Source organism: Callorhinchus milii, unplaced genomic scaffold, assembly GCF_018977255.1.
Source record: "Callorhinchus milii isolate IMCB2004 unplaced genomic scaffold, IMCB_Cmil_1.0 Scaffold13, whole genome shotgun sequence".
Classification (NCBI taxonomy): domain Eukaryota; kingdom Metazoa; phylum Chordata; class Chondrichthyes; order Chimaeriformes; family Callorhinchidae; genus Callorhinchus; species Callorhinchus milii.
In genome coordinates this window covers 12,073,138-12,093,981 of record NW_024704754.1, presented here as the reverse complement: position 1 = coordinate 12,093,981, position 20,844 = coordinate 12,073,138, and the positions used below count along the sequence as shown (strand labels likewise).

Below are 20,844 nucleotides of genomic sequence, written 5' to 3'. Positions count from 1 at the left end.
TATACAGCTCTTTCATGACAAATAATATTGTCTCTTACAATAATATTGTATTCTCTGCTCCTCTCCTGAAAATAATGTCTTATTTTGTGCCACGATTTCTCAGGCTCCAGAAGCCATGTAGAATACATAATTAAAATAAGCATTAATATTTTAGCCTGCATAGGAATATCAACAGTGTCGGCAAGAATTTCTGAACAGTGATCAGGTGTGGGATATCCTGTCGTGAGACCAATTGTTTAGCACCCTTCTCTCTCACAAACAAAATTACTGAACTCAGCACAGATTGAGGTCCTTCCCTGGCCTTATCATAATACATTTGCCCAATGAATTATTGAAAAACCTTGAACTGAGAAGGGGGAAAGGCAAACCAGAAAAATCTTTTTTAGTTTTTGTTCAAGTCCCAGATGTTAACAAACTGTAAATCCTGATGATAAATAAACTTGAAAAAAAGGAAAAAAATATCTATGCTTTGACTATTTTTGAGTTAATTCCATCCCCCAGTCACTCCGCCTCACCCCCTCCTTAGCCTCCTTCAAGTCCCGCCTCAAGACCCTCCTCTTCGACCATGCCATCGGCCACCCCCCTTCCCCTTCCCTCCCTTCTCCCCCACTGACCCTAGCTCGGATCTGAAATGCTGTACACAGTCCAGCGCCTTGGGACATCCTCCCGGCGTGAAAGGTGCTATACAAATGTAATCTTGTTGTTGTATTATTAATAAACTTTGAGCTACGGTATTGTAAATGCTGTTTCTATTGCTGTGCTACCTGTCACAGTGATTTTCTCCAACATACATTTTCTTTTGGCTAATTATTTTCCTTTGTTCAGACCCATGTTGCTGTTTAATTTTAGAACAAGCTCCTTTCAATAAATAAGAGATAAGATACTATCAGCTTCTAACTGAAGGATTATTAATGGGAATTGGATAGACACTTGAAGGGAAATATTACAGGATATAGGGAGTGAGGGGGATTAGACTTGTGTGGAGAACTGTTAACCAGCTAATGATTATCCTCCTTGGCAGAGGGGAATTTTCGAGGTGTCTCCTTGGAGTGTCCTAGCCTCCAAGGTGATTTGTTCGGTAGCAGAATGACCAAATAAAACTTGTGGAGAAAAACACCAATACTGAGTTAATAGAACGGTCTGTTTCTGTGCAGTAATATTTTGTGATTCTATAACATGCTGAATCTTACAATTCTCTTTGTTTCTGTAGTCACATTAGACCATTTCCAGATCTTAAGAGCTATTGGAAAAGGTAGCTTTGGGAAGGTAAGTAATTGTCATTGCTTTATCATCTATTATCCGTGTTAAACTTTTCAAATCATTTGTGCATTAGTTACAGGTGATTAAAAATGGAATGGCATACATTCCATTATAGGGATGCAAGCACTTTCCTTGAATAATAATCCCTCCAAAACAAAAAACAATAATAAATTGGTCATTTTCAATCTACGACTGTTTGTGGGACATTGCTGTGCACAATGGGCTGCCGCGTTCGCCCACAAATATACAGTCAATTCACTTTACAGTGTGTTCTGTGAAGCGCTTTGGGACGTCTAGAAGACGTGAAAAGTGCTATATCAAATGCAAGGATTATTATTATTATTATTAATACTGTGGGAAATAGAATCTTGAATTCAAGGGAACAATGAGGATCTGTTTATAAACCCAAGACCTAATTTACTCAATGAAAGAAGTATACTTCAAGTATATTTTTGTTCTTCCTTTGTCCCTGGGCTGTGAGACTCTGATGGCGATACTGTTCTATTATTCACATATTCTGTGAAGAGCTTTGAGACATCGAGAAGACGTGAAAAGCACTATATTAAATGCAAGGATTATTATTATTATTATTATTATTATAAAAGGGACATGTTTCCCTGAAGCCAGATTTCCATTACTTTAAGGGCCAGAAGCAATTGTCTCTTCTGCGTTTCAGACACAAGTTCAGTGACATAAATGTGGTTCAATCCCCAGTGAGTATTGAGCGAGTTGATCTCTGCCAGGGAAAGCATATGTGGTGTTGAAATTGCCCTCAGTTCCCCTGAGCTTGGGGTGGGGGTGGTGGGGGGGTGGGGATGGGATGTGGGGGGGTAGTAAAGGCCTGTAGATTTTGGGAGGAAGTGAAGAGTGAACAGTTCTACAGCGTTGGTATTCTGGGAATGGGTTATGATAAGGAAGAAGAGTGTGTAGGACAATGTATTTGGAGTTTAGGATCAACATTTAGAGCAGTATTGACCATAATAGGATTGATGAGATAGACGCTATCCTGTTTAAGGGGCGCTATATAATTGCAAGTTGCTGTTGTTGAAACACCTTAGCTTATTCGTATATAACACAATAGCCTCATTGCTCTACTTTACACGGCCTTCAAAAACACTACATATTCATCAAGCAAGAAAGTTATTGGGCCATATTTAGTGCTCCCGCCACCTTGGATTACCATTCCTTCTGCACAATGTATTAAAATAGCAAGAAATCCTTCTGCACAATGTATTATTAAGATAGCAAGAAACATTGTAATCCTTATCTGAAGTTGGTGAATGGATTTCAGCCTTGCAACTCCAGCTCATAAAGCTAATGCATACAACTCTAGGCTTAAATGGGGAGAGGGAGATTGTAAATTGATGTTTACATTTTGTAACTTTCACATCATCTGCTGTAAAAGAAAAGAAGGAAATTAAAATATTATCACAGCGATTTCACAATAATCAAGAAACAAACATAGGATTGCAAACAGCATATTAAAACATTGCTGTCTTCAGTGCTCCTGAATAATGCAACGTTAAGAAAAGCTGTGGTTGGAAGGTTGTTGAGCATCCTCTGGATGTTTGCCAGGATTTTCTGTCATTCTGCAATAATCTGTTATCACCACTATTTTCTTTACATAAAGGGTGGATGGAATGCAGAATGTTTTGCCACAATCCGCAGTTGAAGCTGAGTCCATTAACTTTTTTTTAGAAGCAAATTAGCTAAGTGCTTCAAAAAATAGGAATATTAAAGGGGAAGGAGCCTAAGAGTGGAATAGGATTAGTTGAACTTGAGGAGAAAAACATCATTGTAAAAATATTTAATGGCTCAAATAGCTGTTGTAACAATCTTCAGCCATGCATCTTTTTCTTCTGTGTGATCTGCAAGTAACCGCATAAAGAAGGAAAAATGCTCAAATGTCGTTTACTAACAAAAATGTGAATTAAATACAACTTGAGGAACAAAACCCAACAAACAACTGCGGGTTTAGTTTCTTTAATAATGGAACACTTAAGTTAACCACTAAAACCAGTAATCTATTCATTACAACTTTATAAAGTAAAACTATATCGGTATATTGTAAAGATATAGTGAAAACGTCACTATTGTTACAACAATAAAAATTACATTTGTATAGTGCCTCACGTCGGGAGGACATCCCAAGGCGCTGGACAGTCAATGTTTCGGACCCAAGCTGGGGGTTGGGATTGGGGAGTGTGGAGGGTGGAGGCTATGGGGGAAGGAGAGTGATCGAAGGCATGGTTGAAGAGGAGGGTCTTGAGATGGGTCTTGAAGGAGGCAAGGGAGGGGACGAGGTGGAGGGACTGCGGGATGGAGTTCCTGAAGGTGGGGCCCGGCAGTGGCTGAAGGCCGGCCCGGCAATGGTGCGGCGGGCGAGGAGGGAGATTTAAAGCAGGCTGGAGCCGGCTGAGCAGAGGGAGCGGGCAGGTTGATAGGGAGTTAGGAGGTTGCAGAAGCTATGGAGGGCTTTGAAGATGAGGATCAGAATCTTGAACTGTATCCTCTGTGTGATGGAAAACCAGTGGAGTCAGGCGAGGATGGGGGTGATAGGGTCGTAGAGCCTTGTGCGAGAGAGAGGACATGGGCTGCAGAGTTCTAGATGATCTGCAGCCTATGGAGGGGAGGCTGACAAGCAGGGAGTTTGCATAGTCATGCAATGTGGTCAACATTATCGAAGGCAGCAGAGAGGTCAAGGAGGACGAGGAGGCAGAAGGAGCCCTGGTTCTAGATGGACAGAATGTCATTTGTCACTTTGACCAAAGCTGTTTCTGTGCTATGGGTGGCACAGAAGCTCGATTGGAGGGGTTCGTGATGCGAGTGGTGGGAGAGAAAGAAGTAAAGTTGGGCAGCAACGACTCATTCCAGGACCTTTGAAAGGAAATTGGAGATGGGGCAGTAGTTGAGAGCAGGGATGGGTCCAGGGAGGGATTTTTAAAGATAGAGTGATGTCGGCCATTTTTAAAGGGGTGGGAACGGTGCCAGTGGACAGGAGAGGTTTATGATGTCTGTGAGTAGAGGGACAAGGAGGTGGAGCTGGGTGGTAAGGAAAGGGGTAGGGATGGGGCGAGGGAGCAGGCAGTCGGTTTCATGTGTGTTATGTATAGTGATGGTGAGAGAGGAGTGGGAGACAGGTTCGAAGGTGTGAGTGGGGGATGGGTAGGAGCCAGGGTGTGAGTGGAAGATGGGGAGGAGGTAGTAGACGGAAGAGCAGAGGCGGCTGAGCTGATCTCCTCTTCTTTGGTTTCGAGGAAGTCCAGCATTGCCTCGTTGGCAATCAGAGTAAGGCAGACTTCTCTAAGAATAAATGTCTCTTGCAGTATGTGGTGCATTGAAGCAATTTGGAGATAATTTCTACAGCTTACTGCTTTGTACTAATTGTCCTTATGATTAAAACCAGGTTTGCATCGTACAGAAGAAAGACACAAAGAAGATGTATGCTATGAAATACATGAACAAACAGAAGTGTGTGGAACGCAATGAAGTGCGGAATGTATTTAAGGAGCTGCAGATCATGCAAGGCTTGGAACATCCATTTCTCGTCAATTTATGGTAAGTTTTTTTTATCAAAAATGGCTTTCAGGTAACTCTAGAAAGTTCCAGTTTAGAAACAGTTCAAATCAGTCTATGTCTTTAAAAATGGTCTATTGTTAAGTAATTTTGAAAATTTGATTCTACTCATGTGATGCCCAGTACTACTGATCACTACAGGACAAAATCAGAAACATGAGGATATGGCCTTATTGGAATTATTATATACTAACTGTACCCATTGCAACTTCGCTTGCAACCAAAAGATCCAATATGGAATGTAGATTGACACATACACAGACACATAGGCAAGACATTTTGTCTTTATCTATATTCAGCTGGGAGGACTCCTGTGGGAGGACTCCTTTTGGAAGGACTCAGTGGGAGGAATCCTTTAATATATTTTCTCTCACAATTTCTCAGTCTCTTTGTCTCAGGCTCTCTCTCTCTCTCTCTCTCTCTCTCTCTCTCTCTCTCAGTCCCTCTACCTATCTCAATCCCTCTCAGGCTCTGTCTCTCTCCCAGACTTTCTCTCTGTCTCTCTCAGTTTCTCTCACTATCTCAGTCACTCTCTCTCTGTCTCTCTCTCAGTCTCTCTCTCTGTCTGTCCCACAAGGGAGGACTCTAGCTCTCATGACAACTAGAAAAAAGTGCCATACATTTGTTGCAGAATATAGAAATATCTCTCTGCATGGTTTGGGTGTTCCTCTGTCACTACATAGTTGCAGAATACGATGCATACCTCATATGTTGGAGCTTATTTTTTAATAATACTCATCATGATAGGAAATTCCCCCCCAAAATATGCCCATGACTCCTTTCAAGACCTTTCCGATGAGTATAAATCATGTGTCTACATCAATCGGTTATTGCATGATTGACAGATACACAAGACAGATGCACAAACACAAAGGTAGACCCCCTTTATTAGTATAGATTTCATATTAAATTAATTGTGAAATTAATATCTTTAACACATTTTCATTATTATCCAACTGACACCAGCTCACACCTGCTTAACTCAGTGAGAGCGGTTGTACGCTACCCAAATATTGATAAATTCACCCAATTCGTGGGTGTAAAAGGTACCTTCCTAAAAAGGTTCAAACAATTATGGATGGAGGAAGCAGAGTGTCGGGCAGGGGATCTGGAAAATGTCCTATTATCATAGACACCCCTAACATTACTTTCCAGGGTTATAATCCCTCAAAGAAAAATGTGGTCACTGAATTCACGACTGCTATGCGCAAATGGCTGCTGTGATTCGCCCACAATATATACAGTGAATTCACTTAACGGTATATTCTGTGAAGCGCTTTGAGACGTCTCAACAATGTGTTAAGGTGCTTTTTCAAAAGCAAGGAATATTATTTCAAATGGACATTGTTTGGCTGGAAGCCACCGTTCTGCAAAATAGCCTTTCCTTACATTTACACAATTTACTGTAATGCTACTGACTAGCAGAACCACTTGAGAATACTTGGCAGAAAGGCAGGTGGGGAGTAGCTGTGTTAAACAGTTTCTAGATTACTAGCATTAAATAGCTGATGATTCCTGTCCCTCCAGAAAAGAAAGATTGCAGCTTTTGTGACTTTTTTTCCTCCTCGGCTGTTGTTCCTCACGTAAACAATCAGAAAACATCATCCCTGGAGACTCTGAATTGTTTTGTGTTTTTTNAAAACAGAAAATTAAATTAAGGTTTGGGAATATTTTGAAGCTAATGGTGTTTTATCACAAATCCATCCCCAGTTGATTTTCGCATGCTCCTTCATATAACTGATGATGTGAATTTTCCAAGGGCATAGAATGACCTGATGTTAATGGGCATTTGCCAATATTTTGCAGATTGAAGCTAATAATGACTCAGTCTTTCTTTGTCCATGATCGTATTATATCTTGGGATTATAGATGAAAAGAAACTCAAATGAGACTGAAATTTAATTTCCTGTGTCTTCCTTAACAAGAAAAACATAGGGTTGCCAAGCACTGTTGAGTTCCTTCAGTAAATATACATGATCTAATTTTAAGAACGCAAGTCTGGATATCCAGGAGAGATGCTGGGACGAATCAGGGAGTTCACTTTAAGTTTCTCAGGTCTTTCTGAAGTTTCAATTTGCTTGGGTTTTAGTTTTTGTATTGGGATTTATTTCGATCCAATCTCAATTTCATTTTAAAAATATCTCAGTCAAGAATTCTAAGTTTCTCACTTAAATACATTTTCGAGACATCTAGTATGGCTTATCTGATCTCTCAGAGTTTTAACTTTGGCTTCATTTGGTATCTAAAATTAATGTTTAGGTTTAAGATGTATTTTGAAGGACTTGCCATTTCACCAGTCATTTAAGCCAGTTGTTACACCTCATCTCTTGTATTCACAGGTATTCATTTCAGGATGAGGAAGATATGTTCATGGTGGTGGACCTTCTTCTGGGTGGGGATCTTCGCTATCACCTGCAGCAGAATGTTCATTTTAAGGAGGATGCAGTGAAACTTTACATTTGTGAGCTGGTTCTGGCATTGGATTACCTACAGAGTAAGCACATCATTCACAGGTCAGTGTGAGCCCGAATTTATGTGAAACACCTTCTAAGGGTGATCTTATTCCTGGCATAGACAGTTATGAATGCAGTGATCTTCACTTTCAGGTGGTCAATATTACATTAGACCAGTCTAGAGGAGCTTATCGTCATTACTGCACAGTGAAGCCTTCCTGCTTTAAAACGCATTGTTACAGTACTGAAATAGTCTCGTACATAACCACACCAGAAAGCAATCCATTATTGGTCACTGGAGAAGGTCATTCACTCACAATACATTTTTAGAAGATTTTTGGTTGTTTTATTAAATCAATGTTGGAGTATATTAAAAGCACAAAGGAAACAGTGATGCCATAATGGAATTGTTTTTCAAAACGGGTGAAGCATGCATAGAAAGCTCAGCATAGGAGGAAAACAGTCAGCCTAAAGTGCCTTGTGGAGCTAGATCTACACTTGTTTATTCTAATTATATTTCCTTCTTTGTCTCCAAATTCTTCTCTAATATTAGTTCTTTATGTATTTCCTTTGAGCAACCAATCCAACTTCCCAAACAATTCCTTCAATCTCATTTTAAAAATCCTAAATCCTTTTAATTTCCAGAATGTCTGGCTCATTTTTAAAAAAATTTATGGTTTCCCCGTTCTACCACCTCTGCACATGTTCTATCAGTTTATTCTGAGAATGTGTAATGCTTACATTTGAAAGTGCACCTTTCACACCTGGAGGACTTCTCAAAGTGCTTTGCAGGATATACTCTGAAGTGTAGTAACTGTGCATTTCATAGGCAAATACAACAGTTAATATTGTGAATAAATTAATTTCCTCTGATTTCTGAGAATTATCTCCTATCTGTTCTGATGCACAGTATTAGAGAGACCATGAGAGCTTCAAAAATTAATAGTACAATTGAGGTTTGAGACTTAAAAGATTGTGGGTAATTGATCACAAAAACTGCAATGGAAACAGCAGGAAATGTGAACCCTGACATTTCTCACTAGCAAATCTTTTTGCTGATTTATTTTTCTGCAGGTCTCAATTCTGTCAAAATGCTAATAATCTATAATAATAATATAATCTGTACTAATGACTTGCGATAGAGGTAAGAAAATAAATTGTGAAAACCAGAGACAAAAAATAAAAATGGAAAATGTTAGGAATGTACTGGTCAAACATCAATTTTGACTTTCATGTCGGTGAAAGCCATAAAGACAATGTAGATCACCAAGCAAGGAGGATAGGACAGGAGGGCAGATTTCAAGATATTCACCAAAGGCACAAATAAATATGTTTAAGGATTTAAGGATACAAGGCAAAGGGATTTGGGGGAGGGAAACATCTGAAAAATATGTTAAATAAATATGTTTAAGGATTTAAGGATACAAGGCAAAGGGATTTGGGGGAGAGAAACATCTGAAAAATATGTTTGGGTTAACAACTGAGGTGAGTGCGCCCAGTTTCCCAGAAGCAGGTAGCTATGAGCTGGCTCCCACCGAAGGCATGTAGTTTTATCCGATTATTGGTGATACTGAAGCAGCCTAACACAGGAGGAGATCTGGAATTCCAGATCTCTGGTTTAGAGATCTGGGATTCCAGATCTCCTCCTGTGAATCTTCATGATCCGGGTTATTTTCCCAAGAGCAGAGAGCCCAGCAGTGTGAGGAGGGAACTGAGAGAATTTTGTTAAGGAATTTGTGAGAGTGGGAATTTGGTGCAGAGCAGGAAAGAGGTGCATAATTATAAAATCTATAGGTGATATTAAAATAATATACATGTCTGAGAATATGGCAGGGCAGCTGAGACCGGTTGCCTGCACAATGTGTGCCATATGGGAACTCCAGGATGCTATATGTGCCCTGGACACACACATGTGTAGGAAGTGCCTCCAGCTGCTCGAGCTGGAGCTCAGGATTTCTGAACTTGAGGAGAGGCTGGTGTCACTACAAAGCATACAGGAGGCTGAAGAGTTCATGGATAGAACGATTCAGGAGGTGGTCACCCCACAACCACAGAGGGTTCAGAAGGAGAGTGTGTGGGTGACCACCCGGCCTGGTAGAAAGAGGGGACAGGCAGTGCAGAAATCCCCTGTGAATGTAGCACTCACAAACCGGTTCTCTGTACTGAATGGGGATGACACCTCTGGGGAGGGGAGTCAAAGCAAATGGATGCACAGGGGGACACAGGGAAGAGCATCAATGCAATTATCATTGGGAACACAATGGTGAAAGGAGTAGACAGGCGTTTCTACAACCAGAGATGTGACTCTCACGTGGTATGTTGCCTCCCTGGTGCCAGGGTTGAAGACATCATGGAGCGGGTGCAAACGTTCTACAGGGGGAAGGGGAACATCCAGAAGTCGTGGTCTATGTTGGGATCCATTACATAGGGAAAAAAGGGCTCAGATCCTACAGATAGACTATCAGAAGCTAGGGAAAAAGCTGAAGAATAGGACCTCAAAGGTGGTGATCTCTGGATTACTCCCAGTGCCTCATGCAAGTGAGTATCAAACCAGCAGGATCAGATACATGAATGCATGGCTGGAGAAATGGTGCAGAAAGAAGACCTGCCCCATATCCGTCAATACCCTGACCTAACAAATATCTATCCATCTTGAAGATGTGTATTGATCCAGCATCCACAGCCTTTGGGGGAGAGAGTTCCAGATTTCCACTGCCCTTTGGGTAAAAAAGCTGCCTACTAATTTCACTCCTAAATGGCCTAGCTCTAATTTTAAGATTATGCCCCTTTGTTTCGGATTCCCCCACCAGAGGAAATAGTTTATATGTATCTACCCTATCGTAATCCCTTTATTATTTAAAAAATTCTCAATCAGATCACCTCTGGACCTTCTAAACTCAAGGGCATAGATACCAACTTTATGCAGTCTGTCCTCATAATTTAACCCCTTTAGCCCTGGTATCATTCTGGTGAATCTGCGTTGCACCCCCTCCGGAGCCAATATATCCTTCCTGAGGTGCGGTGGCCAAAACTGAACATAGTACTCCAGATGGGAGTCTGACCAATGTTCTACTTGGTTGAAACGTGGAGTCCTGTAGCTCAGTGGTTAGAGCACTCGCTTTGCAAGCGAGAGACCTGAGTTCAATTCCAGGCAGAGGGCGAAACCTTGGGCAAGTTTCCTTACTCCACACGCCTAATAATAATCCCTCCAAATACCAAAAACAATAATAAATTGGTCATTTTCAATCTACGACTGTTTGTGGGACATTGCTGTGCGCAATTGGCTACCGCGTTCGCCCACAAATATACAGTCAATTCACTTTGCAGTATGTTCTGTGAAGCGCTTTGGGACGTCCTCCCGACGTGAAAAGCGCTATATCAAATGCAAGGAAAAAAAACAAAAAAAAAACAAAACATCATTTTCAACATGAATGCTGCCAGAAATGCTGGTCCCACATCATGGAGAGTTCACATTGAATTTCACATTGATCAAATGCCCTTAGGGACTTCTAAAGAATAATGCAGAGCAGATGTTCACAGTACTGACTAGTTTCCCATTGGAATCAGAACTGACTAATTTATTGCAAATGGAGGCAGCCTGCATTGCAGCGTTTCACATTTAAAGTCTGGAAACAGTTTTTAATTAGTTGATTTCCAGAGAGTCAAATATAAAGCAGAACAAACATTAAATTAACCGACTTTTGTGTCCAGGGAAGATAAAATTTTGGAGGAATACTCAATTCTATAGAATATTCCTATCCTGTACATCAAACTGGCACCTTCCTCCACTCAGCGGGCACCAGCCTGCTTCACATTACCTGCCCTACCATTAACAGTCAGGCTTTCAGCATATCTGTCCCCACTCTCTGGAACTGCTTCCCAGAGACACTGTGGCTCATTACTTCCCTTGCCTCCTTCAAGATCTGCTTAAATACCTTCCTCTTTGACAATCATCTTTCCCCCCCTCACCCCCAACTCCCTCGGCCCCCATCCCCATCTTGCGTGCAAACCCTGGACTTTCTAGTGCCTTAGGACATCCTCCTGACATGAAAGGTGCTATATAAGTGCAAATTTGTATTACAACAACAACAACAACAAGATTCCATTTATTGAGCGCCTTTCACGTCGGGAGGACGTCCCAAGGCGCTGTACAGTTGAGTCAGGACCCGAGCAAGGGGGAAATGGTCAGGGTGAGGGGAGGGAAGGGAGGGAGCGAGGAGGGAGTAGAGAGTCGAGAGGGGAGCTGAAGGCACGGTCAAAGAGAAAGGTCTTGAGACCGGCCTTGAAGGAGGAAAGGGAGGAGACAAGGCGAAGGCACTGGGGGATAGAGTTCCAGAGCCTCGGGGCTGAGAGGCTGAAGGCCCGGCCACCGATGGTAGGGCGGTTGGGGCGGGGGATGTGGAGCAGACCGGAGCCAGAGGAACGGAGGGTACGGGCAGGTAGGTAGGGGGATAGTAGGTCGGTGAGGTAGGAGGGAGCAAGGCCATGAATGAGGATGAGGATCTTGAATTCGATCCTCTGGGGGATGGGGAGCCAGTGGAGGCGAGCGAGGGTGGGAGTGATGTGGTCCGAAGCCTGGTGCGGGACAGTACACGAGCTGCAGAGTTCTGAATGACCTGCAGTGTGGAGGGAGGTGCCGGGAAGGCCGGCGAGGAGAGAGTTCCCATAGTCCAGCCTTGAGGTGATAAAGGCGTGGACCAGAGTTTCAGCAGCGTGAGGGGTGAGGTAGTGCCGTAGTCTGGCGACATTCCGGAGGTGATGGAAGGCGGTGCCAGTTGTGGCGCGGATATGAGGGAGAAAGGACAGCTCAGGGTCGAACAGAATCCCGAGGTTCCTGACTGGCTTTGAGAGGTGGAGAGTGCAGCCTTGGATGCTGATGCTGTCAGCGCCTGAGGTGCGGAGGCGCTGACGTGAGCCAATCAGGAGGGCCTCAGTTTTACGCACGTTGAGCTGAAGAAAGTTGTCTCTCGTCCAGGACTCGATGTCGGACAGGCAGCTGTCAGGACATCGGTGGTCGTGGAGTTGAGAGTAGAGGAGGAAAGGTAGAGTTGGGTGTCATCCGCATACATGTGGAAGTTAACCCCATGTCTGCGGATGATGTCACCAAGGGGGAGCATATAGAGGGTGAAGAGGAGGGGACCGAGGACAGAGCCTTGAGGGACACCACACGAGACAGTGCGGGGGCCGGAGGAAAAAACATTCGTGGAGACAAAGTGAAGACGGTGGGAGAGGTACGACCTAAACCACATAAGGACAGGCCTTGAAGGTTTAGGTGGGAGGACAAGCGGTGGAGGAGGATAGCGTGGTCGACCGTATCGAATGCTGCCGATAGGTCGAGGAGGACGAGGAGGCAGAGGGAGCCCTGGTCACAGATGGTCAGGATGTCATTGGTGACCTTGACCAGGGCAGTTTCTGTGCTATGGGCAGCACGGAAACCCGACTGAAGGGGTTCGAATAATGAATGGTGGAGAGGAAAGAGCGCAGCTGGGAGGCGACAACTCGTTCCAGGACCTTGGACAGGAAGGGGAGGTTGGAGATGGGCCGGTAGCTTGATAGCTGCGACGCATCAAGGGAGGGTTTTTTCAAGGTGGGAGTGATGGTGGCAGTTTTTAAGGGAATGGGAATAGAGCCAGAGGAGAGGGACAGGTTGACGATGTCTGTGATATGTGGGGCAAGGAGGTGGAGCTGGGAGATAAGGAGTGGAGTGGGGATGGGGTCAAGGGAGCAGGTGGTGGGTTTCAGGGATAGGATGAGTTTGGTGACAGAGGGTGGGGAAACGGGTACAAAAGTGTGTAGGGGAGGATGGGTAGGAGTCGGAGTGTGGGAGGGAAGGGGTAGGGGGTGGGTGGATGTTGGAGGGGAAGTGACCGCGGAGCGAATTCCCTTGATTTTGGATTCAAGGAAATCCAGCATCTCCTCGCAGTGAAGGTTGGAGGAGATGACCTGCGCGGGGTGGCGGGGGGGACGGAGGAGTCGGGATGTGGTAGAGAACAGTAGCCTGGGGTTGTCCTTCGCCTCCAGGATTATCCTGGAGTAGAAGGACGACTTGGCCGAGGCTAGAGTGGAGCGGTAGATTTTGAGGAGGTCCAGCCAGATTTGTCGGTGGACCGTTAGGCCAGATTTGACCAGTTGCGTTCAGCGGCCCGCACCTGGCTCTTCAGTGAGCGGAGGTGGGTGGTGAACCAGGGGGAGGAGCGAGAGTAGGAGACAGTACGGGAGGTGATGGGGGCAAGAGTATCGAGTGTGGAGGAGAGGGTGTTGTGGAGGAGGGTGAGAGCAGAAGAGGGGTCAGTGAGGGTTGAAGGCCAGAGGGAGAGGAGTTCAGAGGACTCCAAGACAGCGGTTAGCGATTGAGGGGGTAACTTCTTCCTGGGGCGGTAGAAGATGGTGGTGGGTCTGGTGGAGGTGGGGAGGGGGGTGGAGGTGGTGAAGGAGATGAAGTGGTGGTCGGAGACGGCCTTGTCGGTGATAGTGACATCCGAGACACTGAGGCCCCGGGTGATCACCAAGTCGAGTGGGTGGCCGTGACTGTGAATGGGGGAGTTGATGTGGAGGGAGAGGTTGAGCGAGGAGAGCAGGGAAGAGAAATCTGAGGAGATTGAACAGGAGGGGGTGAAGTGCAGGTTAAAGTTGTTATTAACCGGCCTCAATGTTACTTCATTAATAATTGAAATTTTAGATTACTCTTTATAAAGTCACACAAATTTAAAATTTACTCAACAATTTGCGTTTAGGCACAACACGTTATAAAAACACACTATAAGAGCGCTTAGTGATTCTTTCTCTGCCTAGGAATATGACTAAGGGGTGACTTATGATCTTCAACACTTGTGTACATTTTACAAAGAATGCTTACGACATATCTACAATATATCTACAATACATGTAGATTTTATACACATTAAGATTTATATTTTTGACTGCTGCGTTTTGCCCACAAAATACAGCCAATCCACTTCACAATATATTCCTTGAAGCGCTTTGAGATTTTTCAATGACATGATAAGATACTCTATTAAATGAAAGGATTATTATTATTATTATATATCGTACTGTATTTTTGCAGTACACTTTTGGAGAAAAGTGAAGCATTTTATTATTGTTTACTTGTGGAAAAAATTGACAATGTTTAATGCCACCAGAGCTTGTGGAGAAAGATGTTAGTTTTTTAGAGGCTGCAGTGTTGATTTGTTAGGATGGTAGGAGTAAGGAGATACAGCTATCAAGTATTTTTTAACAAGTTTGGGAGTCTTCACTCTGGAGATGAGTTGATTTAGAGGGGACGTGGTAGAGGTGTTTAAGATTATGAAAGATTAATTAAAGTAGACATTAATAGGTTGTTTCTACTTGTTGGTGAATCCGAAACGGGAAGGTAAAAATAGAAGATCTAAAAGGGAATTTAGAAGGAATTTATTTACTCAGAGGGTGGTGAGAATGGGGAACTCACTGCTTGAATTTGTGATTGAAGCATAAAACATCAACATAATAAACTTAAATTATACAAGAGGGAGAAGTGAATGGAGGGGTATAAACACACGTGGAATATAAACACTGGTACAGGCTAGTTGGACCAAATGACCTGTTTCGAGTGGTAAGGTCGATGCCCTACAGAATTCTAAATGCGGGATCAGAATAATACAGATTTTTATACCAGCACAGTTTGTAGTTGGATTTGCAGTCCTATTATAAATGAGCCCACTTCTCGCAGTGTGAAGTGTTCCCACTCAGCAAAAGCCTGATTGTAATTTTGTTCAATTGAACTCAATGAGGTTGAAAAGCTGCAATATGACACATGAGTGTTGAGATTGAGTGAGCTGAAGGGATGTTTGTCAAGACTTTTTCAACTGAACCACATTGCGATGCAATTAGGTGGAGATTACTTGTTTGACGTTTTGACTACTTATTTTGTTATTTCGCATATTTCAAATCATTAAAGATTTTCAAAACGACAGTGAAATGATAATTGAATTCACATCTAATTAATCAGATGATAATGCATTCCTGTATATTTTCTAAAGCAAGTTATTTAACTGAAGTAAATCCAAGCAGACTGTATTCCAATCTTTTTTTAATAAAAAGATTATATCTCATTGTGGAGTAGAAAAATAATTTATTATTAATGTTACTGAGCTGTTAGGAACCAATGCATAATTGCAAATTATTATTGTAACATTTTAAAAATGTTAATTCAATCTTATAAAAGTATCCTTTTTTTTCTTCCTGAGACTCTTTTTAGTCTGCTTCTGATGATTTTCCAATATTTTCCCCTTCTAGCTTTCCTAATCCACCTGCAACAGTCATGTGACTTACAATCTTTCTCTGGCTGAAAAGTGTCATGTTTTCCAGCAGATTAGAGGGCAGATTAGTGAACTTTGACTTGGTGGGCACTGCATTCGGTTACACATGGGACTCAGTAGGTGGTGGACCAGACAGCACCAACACTGGCACTGACTACACCAGCCCAGCTTGTAGCAGTCCTATTACAGAACAGGGATTGCATACAACTAAAGCTTGCCTTTGAACGAAGCTTGGACCCCTGACACATAGGAAGGAACCTATTACATTCACTCTCTGGAGAGTTGGCTGGTACATTGTACCTGCAGTGAATTTTTAGTTCATTTTTATCCTTTGAGGGTTTTCAGCCATGTTTTGTCATTTCCAGTTACATTATTACTCTCTGGACGTCACAATCACATCTCATCCAAATGGTTCATAACCTCCTTAGGAAGAAAGTCAGTGTCTGAGAGCTTGTGTCTGAGAGTCAGTGTCTGAGAGCTTGTGCTTATTACCATGCAGGTTTGCTGTTAGTGCATTCGCTAACGTGCTCTCATTCTCTATTGGTGGAGAAAAATTGGGATGTAAAAACTTTGTAAAACCCAAGGCATTGGAGAGAAAGCCAGAGATTGACTTCCAATCTTAATAGTTGTGCAAGCTTTCACCTTCCATAGTAAGGAGGAAAATGCTAGTAATGAACAGCAGGCCGGTCAGTGTCTGAAAGAGAAAGTCAGGCAAATCTTCAGTCCCTTTTTCTTTCTGAAAATAATAATTCTTGCTTTTCATATAGCACCTTATCACATCATGGAGACATCTTAAAGTACTCCACAGAATTTTCCTGTGCAGTGTAATGCCTGCATAGGTGAACTCAATTAGAGCAGAATTATAGCAACGCCCACAAACAGTCTTCTCTCAACATGCCTTCCTGATAAATCGTAACTATTCTGTTGCCAGTCAATGGATGGGATGTGTAGATTAAATCTTAATAAGACTGTACGTGCACTTTAATTTGGCTTCCTGAGGCAATTGTAGCCAGCCTGCTGTGTAACACTGAAAACCAGCAGGAAATATAATCACTGCCCTCGGACCCATGCAGTGTGATGTCTAATCTGTTTACTTGTAATTCTTTTGACAGTGGAATCACTATATTTTTAGGTAATTCATTTTGAGTATAAGCAGACTAGGTACATATTAGCATTATCAGACTAGCTGTGATGAATTGTATATTCAGGGTGTTCTGGCTTGTCCATCTGGCAGGTCTCAACGTTTTAAAAGACTCAATTTCTTAAGCCCCCTGTTCACCAATTATCTATCTAATTCCTTATTGAATTTACTGACACAATCTGCCTCCACCATCTCTCTAGATAGTTGGTTCCCCATATTCACTATTCTCTGTATAAATTAGTTCAGTCTAAACTGTCTGTTTACCTCTCTCTTCTGAGTTGGAGTCCATGTCCCACTAAATGTAGCATTTTTCACCATATTGGAGTAAATTTTGTGGCGTATTCGATATTTAGAAACGCCATCCCACCTATTCTCCGGGCTTTGGGTCATCGGCTTTGATTGCAAGTTATGAAAGTACAGTATACTCTGAGATTTGTGTCGAGTAAAAAAGCTGCTAACTCACTAATTCCTCAAAGTCAAAATAAACTATAGCCGCATCCCTACATCATCCTGAGATTTCTTCATCATATTGATGCTGCTTGAGAATAATAATCAGAAATTGATTAAAAACATTTAGAATCAGAAACAGCCCCATGTGCCCCATAGGTGCCCCATGTTTGGTTTGAACCTCTAATTTTAATTTAAGTTTAAGTTTAAGCCTGCCTTCTCATCACATCTCTTAAAACATTTCTCCAGAACGCATCCAGGCGCCTTGCACTGTTTGCTACTCAGTGTTGCGCTAAACGTTCCGAGACGCTGGCCTGTATGAAGGGTGTTATATAAATGCAAGTTGTTGTTGTTGTGCACATGAGTTGATGGAACCTAAAAAATCTATGTGGGGGTGTGTGTGAAGAAAAGTGCAAAGAAAAAATTGTGCATTTCGGAAACAGTCGGAGGCCATTCCTCCTATTAAATCCATTCCTCTATTTTTAAAATTATTTTCCTTCTTTTCATATTTCTTTCCACCAAATATCCAGTTATAACCTTTTTCAACAGCCCAATCAATCCCACATGTACAGCCTTCCTGGACAATGCATTAGTCACAACCAATTGGCTGAAGAAATGTTTGATTTCATGATTCATAGTTGACGTGGCAACAAGGTGGCTGGGGATTAGCAGCTGTTTGAATAATTTTATTCAATGGAAAATGTTTTTAACTGCGTTAAAAAGGTGTTGTTTCCTGCTCAAGGTGACTGAAAGCTAAAATGGATCATTCAACATTAAAGAAATATTAAGTATTTGATGACTCACCAGGTTATAAACACAATGTATCTCTGGACATAATAAGTGAGAAAGCATTTGCAATCCAAGAGTAAAAGATAAAGTAGGTAATTAAGTCCCTAAATAGTTTGATAGTACATTATTCTTTATAATTAAACCATATTTTATGGACAAAAGAAGCTAGCAAGCACTTTAATGGAGAAATGGCTTTTTTCAATTGATTTGGATCATTTTTTACCCTTGGTGCTGTTTGCATTATTACATGCTGGCAGTATTCCTTGGCTAAAGTTTCCAATACATATTCTTCCTTGAGTGCAAGAAAATAGGATGTTTCACAAGGATGAAACCTTAAGCAACAAATGTACAGTCAATCCACTTTACAGCATATTCTGTGAAGCGCTTTGAGATTCTAGAAGACGTGAAAAGCACTATAACAAATGCGAGGATTATTATTCGCTGAAACTCTTGTTCATGCCTTCATCACCTCCAGGCTCGACTATGCAAACCCCCTGCTTGTCGGCCTTCCCAACTCCTCCTTCCACAGGCTGCAGATAATCCAGAACTCTGCAGCCCATGTCCTCTCCCGCACCAAACTCCGTGACCCCATCTCCCCCATTCTCGCCCGACTCCATTGGCTCCCTATCCTTCAGAGGATCCAGTTTAAATTCCTGGTCCTCAACTACAAAGCCCTCCATGGCCTCGCCCCACCCTACCTCTGCAACCTCCTAACCCCCTACCAACCCGCCCGCTTCCTCTGCTCAGCCGGCTCTGGCCTGCTCCACATCCCCCAACCCACCCGCCCCATCATTGGCAGGAGAGCCTTCAGCCACTCTGCCCCCAACCTCTGGAACTCCATCCCCCAATCACTTCGCCTTGCCCCCTCCTTAGCTTCCTTCAAGTCCCACCTCAAAACCCTCCTCTTCACCCATGCCATTGGTCACCCCCTTTCCCCTCCCTTCCCCCCCTGACCCAGCTCGGGTCTGAAATGCTGTATGCTGTCCAGCGCCTTGGGACGTCCTTCTGACGTGAAAAGCGCTATACAAATGTAATCTTGTTATTATTATAGGCAAGTTTCCTTACTCCACACACCTCTGTTTAACTTTTTAATTACCGGCCCATCTCCACCCTCCCTTCTCTTTCAAGGTCCTTGAAATAGTTGTTGCTTCCCCACTTCTTCTCCTACCACTCCATTCATGAAACCCTCGAATCGGGTTTGCTCTGGTCAAGGTGACAAATGACATTCTGTCCATCTGTGACCAGGGCTCCCTCTGCCTTCTTGTCCTCCTCCACCTCTCTGCTGCCACCAATACTGTGGACCACTCCATCCTCCTCTACCACCTCACCTTAATCTTCGTTGAATGGTTATAATAAATAATAATCCTCGCATTTGATATAGTGCCTTATCACATCTTCGAGACATCTCAAAGTTCAGGTCTTATCTCTCACACTGTCTCCAATTTGTCTCCGCCAATGGTTTCTTTTCCAGCCCCCACAGTCTTGTGCAGTGTTCCTCAGGGCTCTGTCCTTGGTCCCCTTCGCTTCAATCTCTATAAGCTCCCTCTTGGTGAAATCATCCGCAGGCATGGGGCCAACTTCCACATGTACCCGGATGACACCCAATTCTATCTCTCTGCCTCTACCCTCAATTCCAGGAAACTGATGTCTTGACAGACTGTCTGTCAGACACCAAGTCCTAGATGAGAGCTAACTTTGTACAGCTGAACGTCAGCAAGACTGAGGCCCTCCTGATCGGCTTGCGCCAGCGCCTCCCACCTCAGGCATTGGCAGCATCACCATCCAGCGATGCACACTCCACCTCACCAAGCCAGTCAGGAACCTGGGCATCTTTTCGACTGTCCTTTTGCCCCCATATCCGTGCCATGACCCACTCTGCCTTCCCCCACCTCCGCAATATTGCCCGAATCCGCCTCACCCCTCAAGCCGCCGAAACCCTCATACATGCATTTATCACCTCAAGGCTCGACTACGGAAACTCCCTCCTTGTCGGTTTTCCCGACTGTTTCCTCCACAAGCTGCAAATTATCCAGAACTCTGCAGCTCGTGTCCTCTCCCGCACCAGGCTCTGTGACCCCATCACACCCACCCTCGCCCGGCTCCACTGGCTGCCCATCCCTCAGAGGATAGAATACAAAATACTCGTCCTCACTTTCAAGGCCCTCCACGGCCTTGCCCCCTTCTACCTCTCTGACCTGCTAACCCCTATCAACCTGTCTACTCCCTCTGTTCAGTAGGTTCCGAACTTCTCCATGCCTCTCACCAGACCAGCCCTACCATCGACAGCTGGGCTTTCAGCCAATCTGCCCCCACCCTTTGGAACTCCGTCCCCCAATCCCTCCCTCCTTTGCCTCCTTCAAGGCACGACTAGAAACCCTCCTTTTCGACCGTGCCTTCAGCCGCCCTCCTACCTCTCTGAACCCCCTCAACCCAACCTTGCTCCCTGCACTTGGGTCCTGATTCCTGACTGTTCAGCACCTTGAGGGGGCTGTTCCTCCCGACGTGAAAGGCGCTGTACAAATGTAAGAATTTTATTGTTGTTGTTTACCTAGCAGTAAGTAGGAATTTGGTTGTTAGTTGATTGGCTGATCGCTTTTCCGGGGGTAAAAATTCCTTAAAATAATAATAATAATAAATTGGTCACTCAATCTACAGCTGTTTGTGGGACACTACTGTGCACAATTGGCTGCTGCATTTCACCCACAAAATATCCAGTCAATTCACTTTACTGTATATTCTGTAAAGAGCTTTCATTCCTCTAAAACTGGGAACTATCCTTGTTACTCTCCCCTGTACTATCTCTATGGCCTGGGCAGCCCCTGTGTCTTGGTGAGTAGAACAATACTCTAGAGATGGCTTGACCAGATCATTGTACAATTTG

At 43.4% G+C, this 20,844-nt stretch overlaps 1 protein-coding gene across 1 annotated transcript in view; it reads left to right on the top strand.

The window, feature by feature from the left end:
• Positions 1-20,844, top strand: part of LOC103177291 (serine/threonine-protein kinase 32A) — a 50,252-nt gene that overhangs the window by 11,605 nt on the left and 17,803 nt on the right. Inside the window, exons 2-4 of the mRNA XM_042340068.1 lie at positions 1,211-1,266; positions 4,667-4,818; positions 7,176-7,349. Coding sequence (XP_042196002.1) covers positions 1,211-1,266; positions 4,667-4,818; positions 7,176-7,349 — 382 coding nt within the window. The remainder of the gene's footprint in view (positions 1-1,210; positions 1,267-4,666; positions 4,819-7,175; positions 7,350-20,844) is intronic.